This window comes from Lygodium microphyllum, chromosome 1, assembly GCF_053477565.2.
Source record: "Lygodium microphyllum isolate KBCC chromosome 1, Lygodium_microphyllum_v1.1.10, whole genome shotgun sequence".
NCBI lineage: Eukaryota > Viridiplantae > Streptophyta > Polypodiopsida > Schizaeales > Lygodiaceae > Lygodium > Lygodium microphyllum.
This window is the reverse complement of record NC_141135.1, coordinates 199,124,012-199,135,999: the sequence shown is the minus strand read 5'-3', so window position 1 is coordinate 199,135,999 and position 11,988 is coordinate 199,124,012. Positions and strand designations below refer to the sequence as shown.

General features: G+C 40.2%; 1 protein-coding gene across 1 annotated transcript; it reads left to right on the top strand.

The window, feature by feature from the left end:
* The first annotated feature begins 1,650 nt into the window (after positions 1-1,650).
* On the top strand, positions 1,651-7,381 carry LOC148042147 (pentatricopeptide repeat-containing protein At3g02330, mitochondrial-like). Its single transcript, XM_087685722.1, has 2 exons — positions 1,651-2,555; positions 2,682-7,381. Exons 1-2 carry the CDS (start codon positions 2,143-2,145, stop codon positions 6,103-6,105), a joined length of 3,837 nt encoding a protein of 1,278 aa, XP_087541848.1. The 5' UTR covers positions 1,651-2,142; the 3' UTR covers positions 6,106-7,381.
* The last annotated feature ends 4,607 nt before the right edge of the window (positions 7,382-11,988 follow it).

The window sequence follows — 11,988 nt, the reverse complement described above, 5'->3', positions numbered from 1 at the left end:
AAAACACTAGCATACGACCTTTTACAAACCCACCATCAATATTAAGTTAAAGGAGCAATAAAACATAACTCAATAATGAAAGAGATATATCACAAAATGTAAATATGAATGACAAAGTTAAATAGGAGCATGAATTTGCTAAGAGAGTAAAAGTGTACAATGATTGAGCATTATCTCACACTCCACAAGCCCCATATCTCCACATTAAAATTTTGCAACTACAATTCAATGAATAAGGCCACATACCTAAACAAAAAGGTGGGATGATGTATAAGAAGTAGGTTTGCCAAGACTTGAGGAAAGCCACCTGTGAATTAGGGCTTGGGCGCCTCTGATACCATGAAATCATAATTTCCAATGCACTATTTGCTACGTTCCAATTGTTTGATGTTTGCATAAGGACCGTAATCTTAGTCTCCATTGAGTAACAGAATGCCATGTATGCAACATAGGAAGTAATGGGTTGGGAGTTTGCAATGAGGGCAGAGAGTCAGAAGAGTAGAGGAGAATTTGTTAAGGCTCACATAGAGTTTGGTTGAGCTTTATAGAGAGTGTGCAGGCAAGGAGAGGGGCTTGCATAGGTAGCACACAAACAAGCTTGGATGTAGGAGGTGGGCATGCAAGGAGAGAGGGACTTTCATTCATTTGATAACCTTTTTCTAGCTCATCTCAAATGTGTGAGCTAGGTGCACTCATGGACAAACTAGTTATCTTAAGTGAGGCCCTACATAGTAGACTCACAATTCATAATCCCATTGACTTGGTCTATTTCCCTTGCATCCCTCATATGTTACTTGCAATAATAATCACATTGTGTCTTGGGCTCTAAGTCACCTATTATACAGTGATGACGGTTTGCTTGGTTGTGCCAAATCGAAAAACTTAGTATCATATGCAAAAATAGTAATTTTGCTAGATTTAAGCTTGAACCCACTTGTGACTCATGCTCCAAGAGGGATAATATGTGTATGTTGATTTGACATACATGAGAGACAATGGAGATATGACATGTTTGGACATGTTGAGACACTTTGGACTCCATTGAATATGTGACTTTTCTACTACCGGCATATTCAAAATGAGGGCATTTCGTTAATTTAAAGAAGTTAAGTGTATGTGGTGTCAACACATAGGGTAAATACGCTCGTAGTAGATCATCCCCTAGAAGAAGATCACGTGCCCCTGCCTCTCTTTGTTAGAGCTACAACCAATGGTTGAACAGCTTGCTTGCAACTCATTAGTGGATTCGAGTGATCTCCTTCTCCCCACAACCTGATCTCTTACTGACACACATGGATCAGACACAGGAGCAATGAAAATCTTGGGGCAAGAAAAACTTACATTGAATCTCTTCCTTGAAGTGAAGTAGAAAATCAACTTGTGAAGCACAAAATGGTGCAAAATTTCGATTGACAAAGTGTTCCCTCTTTGCTGATCTAACAGTGGCTCTGTCTCTCCTCCGCATGTAGCGAAGTGCACAACGCCCACCAAACACGAGTAGTGCGTGGACCGGAAGAGTGCAAAGTCTTTTTTGTGTGTGTTATGGGTTCCAAATGCTGGCCAATAGAATAATTGAGATTTTTTGCTCCTTGGGAGAATTAATGATGGGGGACACAAAAGTTGGGATTTTTGTCACAATAAATGTTCCACTCAAACTCACCCTCTACTCAATGGCCATCAGGCCTGTGAACTTCTCAACTGAAAGACAACAAACGTGTCGAGAGCCTGCCGACCTTCCATCATCGTGCATGGATGGGGGCATCAAGCAGGCTAGGCCAGACCCCATTCATAAGCAATGACTCCCCATGGTTTGCTTTCAAGCTCTGAGAAGAGGATGGGAAACAGGTGCGCAGCTACGACGTATACCGTGTGCCAAGTGGATCACCTATGTAACTTCGTGTCATAAGGCATACGGCTGCAGGTTATAAGGCCTGAGAAAACATGGCCTCACTTGTTCAGATAGGCCCAATTTTTGCTTGGCGCGCCTTTGTGCACAACAAAGCTGGCTACTGTGGATATCTTGGCCTGAGACCTCACCTGCAGGATACGAGTTGGAAGATGCTGAGCATAGAGGACATATATGCTTCGTTTGAAGCTGCAGGTTTCAGAAGGCCCAGTGCAGCATTCAAGGCTTGAATAAACATGAACTTGCTTGGTCAGATAGGCCCTTATCTTGCTTGTTGTGACTTTGGGCACAATGAAGCAGGGTATAGCCGTAATCTCCATGTGAGCTGTGCCTTGAATCCTCAAGTCCGAGACACCGGATGGAAGATGCTGAGCGTGGAGAACATCCTTGCGTCGTTTGAACAAACGGTTGAGCCGCCACTTGTCGAAACGTTTGTTTATGCCATGCAAGAGTGCAGAAGGCATAAGGATTTGAAGCATGCCAAACGCATGCAGATGCATGTCTTTAATTATGGGATCGAAATGCTCGAAGGGCCTGGCAATTACCTTGTCTCGGTGCTTGTGGAGTGTGGAGGTCTGTCTGACGCACAACAGCTCTTTTACAAATTGGTTCATCGGAATGAGTTTTCATGGACATCTCTTATACAAGGGTATAGTGACTTTGGAGACTGTCTTTATGCCCTTGACTTGTACCAGAAAATGCTTGATGAGTGGGTCAATCCTAGCAAATTTACATTTTTGACTTTAGTGAAAGCTTGTACTTTGTTGAATTGTAGGGAAAGAGACCAAGAAATGCACAATCTGATTGCTTGCAAGGGGTTTGAAAAATATCTTACTATTGGCAACAAGCTAGTGGATATGTACGCCAAATGTGGCTTGCTTCTTGAAGCACAAGCAGTGTTCGACCAGCTTGAATATCGAGATGTGGTCTCATGGACTGCATTGATTGCAGGATATGCTGAGAATGGCCTTGATGAGGAAGCATTGATTTGTTTAGAAGAAATGGAATCAGAGGGCCTTTCTCCAAACATCGTGACTTATGTATGCAGCTTAAAATCCTGTGGAAATTTGGGAACCATAGATAAGGGTCGAGAGCTGCATATTGGGATTGCATCGGAGGGTCATGAAAACGAGCTTATGGTTGGCAACACTCTGGTGGGTATGTATGCCAAGTGCGGCTATCTGGCAGAAGCACGAGAAGTGTTAGAAGAACTGCCAGTTCGAGATGTTGTTTCTTGGAACATAATTATGACAGGGTACATTGAGCACGGGCTATGTGAAGAAGCACTTCTTTGCTCAGAACAGATGCAGTTGGAAGGCATGCTTTTGGATGAAGTTTCATACATTTGCATTTTGAAGGCTTGTGGTTACTTGCAAGATACAGACAGGGGTAGAAAAACACACAATAAACTTGTGGAAAAAGGATTTGAGAGACATCATTATGTTAACAATACTGTGGTTGATATGTATGCTAAATGTGCCTCACTTGTGGAAGCACAAGAGCTTTTTAACAAGTCACCAGTACAAGATGTAGTCTTGTGGAATGTGATGGTATTAGGATATGCAGAACATGGGTTAGCTGAGCATGCCCTAGCATGTTTGGAAGTTATGAAACTGGAATCCATTCCTCTGAACTCGGTCACTTTTACTTGTGGCTTGAAAGTATGTGCCAGTCTAGAAGCCATAGATAGAGGCCAAGTTTTGCATGTTGATATTGCGCAAGAAGGCCTTGAGAAAGAGATTTGTGTTGGTTTTTCTCTGGTGGACATGTATGCCAAATGTGGCTTTCTTGCAGAGGCACAAGAAGTGTTCAATGATCTGCAGGTTCAGGATGCTTCCACATGGAATGCATTGATTGCAGGATATGCTGAACAAGGATACGCTGAAGAGGCATTGTCAATTTTAGAAAGAATGCAGAGAGAAGGTGTATTGATGGGAACAATGGCTTTAGTGTGCAGCCTGCAGGTTTGTGCCAGCCTAGGTGCAATAGATAAGGCAAGAGAATTACATGACGACATTGTCAAACAGGGTTTTGACAGAGATTCTGTCGTTCTAAGCAGTTTAGTGCATGTTTATGTAAAATGCTGCTTTATTGATGAGGCACATATCATTTTTGATAAGCTACCAGTCCAGGAGATACACCCCCAGATTACACTACTTGCAGCATACGCCAAAGGTGGGTTTCTTGCAGAAGCTCTAGAACTGTTCAAGAAACTTCCCAAGGATAACGTGGCTGTGTGGACTACACTCATGACAGGATATACTGAAAATGGTTGTTGCAAAGAAGCACTTGACTGTTTTGAACAAATGCAACTTGAGGGCGTTTATCCTGATCCTGTTGCGTATGTTTGCATTTTGAAAGCTTGTGGCAATATAGGAGCCATTCATAGGGGGAGATATGTACATGCCATGATTGTTACAGATGGATTTGAAGCAGATATATCAGTTGGAAACACTCTAATAGACATGTATGCGAAATGTGGTTCACTTCTTGAAGCAGAGGATGTGTTTGAGGATTTGCCAGTTCAAAATGTGGTCTCATGGACTGCTCTTATTTCGGGGTATTCTGAACATGGATTGTGTGAGAGAGCCTTAGGTTGTTTGGAATCAATGCAATCCAAAAGTGTGCTTCCAAATGATGTCACATATGTCTGCAGCTTGAAAGCATGCAGCTCCCTTCGAGACATATGTAGTGGTCAAAGGTTACATGCTGAAATATTAAAGGATGGTTATGAAGGAGAAGGTTTGGTTGGAAGCTCTTTGGTAGATATGTATGCCAAATGTGGTGCATTTCATGAAGCGTGGGAAGTTTTTGATGACTTGGGGGATCAGAATGTTGTTTCATGGACTGCATTAATTGCAGGCTATGCTGAACATGATTTCTGTGAGCAAGCACTACATTGCTTACAAAGGATGCAACTAGAGGGGGTTTCTCCAAACACGGTCACGTTCACATGTATTTTAAAAGCATGCTCCAGTGTGGGAGATGTAAACAAAGGACGAATGGTACATAATGATTTGATTAAAGAGGGGTTCGAACAAGACCCCATTGTTGGGAGCACCTTGGTTGATATGTATGCCAAATCTGGCTTGTTTTTGGAAGCTTGGGATGTGTTTGACCATCCACAACTTCGAAACGTAGTCTCCTGGACTGCATTGATTGATGCTTACACAGAACAAGGCCTTGGTGAAGTTGCGTTTGAGTGTTTAAAGCAGATGCTGGCAGAGGGATTCCATCCAAATCCTGTGACCTTTGTCTGTTTATTGAAGGCATGCGCTAGCATAGGGGCACTGGATAGAGGGCGTGAAATACATGCTGAGATCATTAAAGAAGGTTTTGATGGGGAACCTCCTGTTGGTGGTATGCTGGTGGTTATGTACGCAAAATGTGAATTGCTTGGAGAGGCGCAGGATGTATTTGATGAACTTATAGTTCAAGATGCTATTCCATGGACTGCTCTTATTGCAGGGTATGCTGAACATGGACTCAATGAAGATGGGCTGGCCTGTTTGGAACATATGCAAGTGGAAGGCATGCCTGGAGATTGTGTGACTCTTATTAGTAGTTTGAAAGCTTGCATCAACATTGGAGCCTTAGACAAAGGTCGAGCACTACATTCTGAGGTGATGGCAAGAGGATTAGACAAAGATCTGGTGATTGGTGAAAATTTGGTGAACCTGTATGCCAGGTGTGGCTCACTTGAAGAGGCACAGGAAGTTTTTAGCAAGTTGCCAGTTCGAGGGTTAGTTGCATGGAATTCATTGATTTCAGGCTTTGCCCGTCAAGGTGAAACAGAGCTTGTTTTTGAGTGTGTTGAGGGAATGCGGCAGGAGGGCATACAACCAAATAGGTTGACGTTTCTTAATGTTCTTACAGCATGCAGTCATGCAGGTCTTGTAGATAAGGGTCAGCAGTTTTTTGAGGCCATGTGCAAAGACTATGGCTTTGCTCCATCTCTAAAGCACCACAACTGCATGGTTGATATTCTTACTCGTGCTGGCCAACTGGATGAAGCATTGTCAAGCTTAGCTAAAATGCCATATCAGCCTGATTTAGTAACGTGGAAAACTATGTTATCTGCTTGTCATAAGTTGGGTAATCTGGAGTTTGGTGAAAAATTATTTGATTGTGCAATGACATTGGATGAAAAGCATCCTGCATCATTCATCCTGATGTCTAACATATACTCTGATGTTTAAACACGACATTGATGGTTTCATATACACTTGGTATTGCCATGCTTATGCAAGGAGAGGGCATGCATACAATGTCCAACATAAACATATACTCTGATGTTTAAACATGATATTGATGGACTCATATACTGTTCCCATGCTCATGTGAGAAGAGAACTGCAAAGTGGTGTGGACACTGACAGAATAGCATGCTCTTTCCTAGTCCACTTACTAGGTGAGTTCTGTGCTATCTCATGACTATTGTGAACAGTGACGTGCCTTTATCAGTCACCTGCACATACTGCTTTTGGTGCACTTGGACCCAATACCTCAATCATACTCACGCACGGATGTAGGAAGTCCTGTGTAAATATGATATATTAAGCCCAGTCAACTGGGCTCACATATAAGGCAGCTGTACCCCCAGATTGCTAAAAATAGCAATCGAGAGAGAATAAATTCAGCATCAGATAGTGAGGATAGAACCATGAGCTTCTTTTCAACCATTGCAAGCCCTTCTGATCACAGATGATTGAGTCTCTTCCTTTTGGAAATCTGCAAACACTGAGACTTATTGGTCCAGTTGTCACGGGGGTTGTGAAATTTCAACTTATTCCATTGGGACAATTAACTTGCGCGCGTGTGAATAAGTTGAATTTTTTTCATGGTGATAGGCAAACCCTAGCTTGGGCAGTGGGGGATATTGACAAAAGTTGTGGTGGACAGGTACTAGTGGATGTTTCAACACATTGAAGTTCATAGGGCTTAGGAATTTACAATTTGAGGCTGGTGGGCGGAGCCAAGCATTTTGCCATTTTCCACAATCATTATTTGTTGGAAATTCATTTCTAGAGGCTGAGTTATGCATGGGCAGGTTTACCACTTGGCATATCGGGAGAGACCACGCCATGCAAGGTTGTGAGAGCCTGTTCTAGGCAGCCTGGGCTGTGGACAGCAGGGAGAGTGCATCCTAGGACAGGCAACAGCCATTTTGGTGCATCGTCTGCAAGGCAACAGTTGTTTCAGGGTTTTGGCAGTAGGTGACAAGTTAACCTCTTTCTTGGAGGTTGCGAGGTTGTAGGAGCTTCCATAGCTGCCACTCAAAGTTCGGGATTCCATTTGAATTCTTCTCTGCTAAGCCTTTCTTTCTAAAGGCTAAGGTTAAAGCCCCTCTAACTTGACCTCTTTCACACTTATAATATTTCAAACATGTTTCTTTAAGACCTTGTTCACATTGGGTTAAAGTGGTTTCCACAAAGCTGTTTTCACATTGCTATTTGTTCAACCAGGTTTATTTTTAAAAGGGCAATTCACATATGTGAATGATTGGAGATTGATATTGTAAAAAGATATGAGGAGTTTGTATGTGAGTTTTATTGATTCATCGATCAAATCCTGTGTAATCTCCAAAAATATTCCCTTCTTTTTTGTAATCGGAGTTGGACACTACTGTGTGAGTAAAACTATGTACTATCTCATGCGCAAGGACTTATGGGAGTTGTTTGAAGAAGTAGAAGATTCTAATGATCCGCAATTGAGAAGAAAAAAACCACAGCATGGGCAATTATTGCATTGAGCCTTTCAGATGATGTACTCCATCACATCTCTAGTATATAAGGGGCAAAAGAAGTATGGGAAGAATTTGATAAAATTCTTCCTGATGTACTCCATCACATCTCTAGTATATAAGGGGCAAAAGAAGTATGGGAAGAATTTGATAAAATTTTTGGTTCATAAGCAAAAAATTCAAAAATTCATCTTTTGATGGATTTTTTAAGATTGGACTTAAATGACTCTGATTCTCTAATATCACTTATTAACAAGTTTAAAAGCCTAAAAATGTAACTCTCATCCATTACAAAAGATATTGAAGAAGATGAAGCAATAGTTCTGCTCTTAAGCAGTGTTAATAAGCTAGACAAAGGCTATGAATAAGTTGTGGTTACGTTAAGGAAGGTACCTGATAGAAAGCTCAATGCAGTGGAAGTTGCTTTGTATGAGCAAGAGAGCAAGATCAAGGTAAAGAATCAAGAATTTACATCGAGCCTAATAGCAATCATACTCTACAATAAAGATTATTTTTCAAAGGTTATTTGCAAGGTATATGGAAGAAATGGATACAAAAAGTAAAATTGTTGGAACAAAGGAAAACCAAGACGTAAAAATGACAAGAAGTTTGGATACATCGATAGATTGTTTGAATAAAAAAGCAAGCATTGTACTAGAATCTTCACCATCTTATGAATAAGATTTTAAAGGTATTTTGTAAAAGTTGCCTACACTTTGTTTGACATTGCATGAGCTAGAAGCCATATAGACACTCGGGAGGGGAGGGAAGAGACCTACATCCTTAGGTGCACTTGTCTAGAGGGTGAGCTAGCACTAGAGGGGGTGTTCAAATATACGGTGCTAGAGACACATGTATGATGTTAGAGATAGTTGTATTGAATCCCATAATAACAGAGGAAGGTATGTATCCAACTTGAAAAGCTATGAAAGAATGTGATGTGCCCACTCTAAGTCATCCTTAGTAGCACGATTTAGTGGTCCATTGAGAGGATTTTCTAGGCAATGCCGCTCAATACTCTTTCGAATAACATGAGGTTTGTTGCCTAGACTCTTTGGAGTCCACTTCGCAACAAAGGGTCTTGGTCATTCCTATTAGAAAAGCAAAACATGCAGTGGAATAATGGATGACACAAGATCGATGAAATAGACAAATGTGCAAGATGTGATCGGAAATAGGAATACACTATGATAAGAGTACAATGGTTGATTGTTGGTTCACACTCCACAAGCTCCTCCTCTCCATACCAAGAATCTGTTAGTATATAAATGGATGGATAATGGACAGTGGCCACCATAGCTACGCTCCCTCCTTTTATAGACAAAAGTAAAGTGAGTTGTCCTATCACAAAATAGACCAGCCAATTACCAAATAAATAATAAAGAGAGTGCCCATAAATTAGGCTATGGGCGCTCATGAACCTGTGATATGACCACTTCTAGCATCCTCTCTCAGAGCACGGCTAAACAAACAAGGAACAAGAATACCCAATATGTACTAGGGATACTCTAGCAATGTGCACTTCACTGGATGTGTCTTGAAGAAGAAGTCCAAATGCCCTAAGCCGTCTCTGAAAGCAAAGTAGTTGAGCTAGCCACACGCATCTCGTGTAACCACACAAGCTCCATGGATAGCTTGTTGTGACACCAAGATTCCTCCACTAGAGCATCAGCATCCCCTTCGGGTCCTTCATGTTAGACCACATGAACACATCATGTCACTTGTCTCAGTATAAACTTGGCGTTGGGCACACCAAGGTTTAGATCGCCAGAAGATGTGAATTGATGACACACACCAAATCCACCAATAATGAAAGAGTATTAATATGCCCTCTCTCCACCCACACACTTGCCCCTTCTGGCTAGGAGCATGTGAGGGTGTTCAGTATCACTAGAGCTGAGAAGATCTATCCACTTGAGCCATCAGTAGGTCTTGAGCAAACCAAGATGATGTAGACATATACGCGGTCTTGTGCTTCGCCAAGCACGACCTTAGTATCCACCACACGGAGTAGCATGTGTTTTATACTTCCTTTTCTTCAACTATGACACTATGCCAAACCATTCATTCTCTTTGTCTTCATGTACATGACCACAATTGGGCTGCATCGTGAATATAGAAGTAGAGAGTCCTCCACATGTCACAGCAATCTGATACCTTCTCTGAGAATCAGTGGTGAGCACAATAACACTCCATCACAACTGCATCAAATAGGTTAGGATAGTGAATCTCGCAGTCATAAGGAAAGGAAACTTGTACGATATTAATGAAGTGAAATAAGGACAGCAAATGCAGTCGACGTGAGAGCACGCTAGTTAGAGACATCCGGTGCACATATCAAAGTGCGACACGACAGTCAGAGATGTCCGGTGCGATTCACTCCACGTGTTAGCTAAAAGATCAATCAATAGGCGACGGGCACGTCAGCCACAAATACGGCAACAGGTTGATGCGCAGACGTGAAGGAAGGATAACACGTACATGAAGACTAAAATGCACAATGGAATAATGAAAGATATGCCCTTTGGTGAAGGGATCCATAGCTAGCCTTGGGGGAGGTCTTGCGTGCTTTTCTTTTTATCGTGTTGTAAATTTTGTACATTAATATTTTGATCAATTCAATCAAACTTTCTAAGTGCATGAAGTAACTTGTATATACCATTTGCAAGCACAATCTATTTTTAAAGCAAATTTTTTACACATTAGGGAGATAGTTAAAGTAAGATTTTAACCTAGTGGCAATTCTTTCCAACTTGATCTTATCCCATTCTTAGATTTCTCCTAGTTTCCCTTCGGATTTTCTAAGTCTCCTTTTGAAATCTAAATTCTAATTAGTTTTCCTTTGTCGGATCTTTCCTTGATTATTATTAAATTTTCTAATCTGTTTTGGTCTTTGCTCATGACTTTTCTTGATTTAAACCTTTGTCGAAGGTTGGTTGATTGACCCTATTATGAGTCTCAATTATTTTACTGAATTTCCATGAATTAGGATATTGTCAAGATTTTTCTTAACTCATGGAAGCTAAGTTGGAAACCTTGGAATCTTGATTTTTATCTTGGAAGCTACGTAAACTATCAAGGCAAGTATTTTTTCTAGGAAGTTTAATATTTTATTTACTTGAAAAGGAATTGTATCGGATTTTTGGTTACTTCATGAACTAGGGTTTGTACTTTACTTTATCTTGTTAACAAGTGAGTCGATTTGAATATCCTAAGCTTATAACAGCTAAGTATGCAATTTAATAATTTCTAATGGCTATATACGTAAGTTAATAACTTTAACTTAATTAATATTAGTGATATTTTTTAAATTAAAGATTATACTTTTATTCAACAAGTTTAATGACCTAATTTTGATTTTAATTTACTTTTTCTTATATTTATATGACTCAAAAATGTTAAGAAAAATATTTTTCTATGTTTATATAATTTATAAATACCAAAAAATATTTCTCTATATCTACATAATTTATAAATACTAAGAAAATATTTCTTGTGTAATTACTTGATTCTTAATTTCTTGTAGATTTTTCTAATGATCATTCCTAAGTTAAAAATTGATTTATTTGATGCACTTTACATATATACAGTTAAAGTAAGATTTAATTCGATGCATTATGATATCATGTAATTTATCATTCCCTTCAAAAACTAAATTCTACTTTAATAGTTCCTACTTATTTTAACATTCATTTTCTATTGAATTTTATTTTTTTCCATTTGTTAAGCTATAAATTCTTCGTTGAATATTAAATAATCTTTTATTTATGTTCTTAATCCTTGTATTAAATGCACATTAGTCTACGAAAGAACCTGATTTTGTGTTATATGCGACGGTGTATTGTCCACATTTGTAACTCTCATACTCACCACTCTAGAGTTTTGTCTCTTTTCGAGACCATTGTAGATAGGGAGTCCTTTATGCTAGGTTTCATGCTGTGTCGGTCTTGATTGGAAGCCTCGAGTGGCTAGAAGGGTTCCTTGCAAAATCGAGACCTTGTAGAGAGAAGGAGCCATTCCACGAATGCTAGAGACAAGAGGGTGGATGAAGTTTATGAAAGCTGGAGTGGTGCTCTCCTATGCAAGGGTTGTTGATGATGATAACCTCTTCTTGCTTTTCTTTCTATCCTATCCTTCTTCCTTATTGTTTTTCTTCCTCCCTCCTACCTTCTTCTTCACCTTCTCTTTCTCTCACTCCTCTTTCCTCCTACTTTCTCCTTCGTCTTCTCTTCTTCTCACTCCCCTTTCCCCTACCTTCTTCTTCTTCTTCTTCTCTCTCTTTGTGAGCTTGATTTTAACAAAATTGGTGCACAGAGTAAAGAGACTAGCCCTTGCCTAAG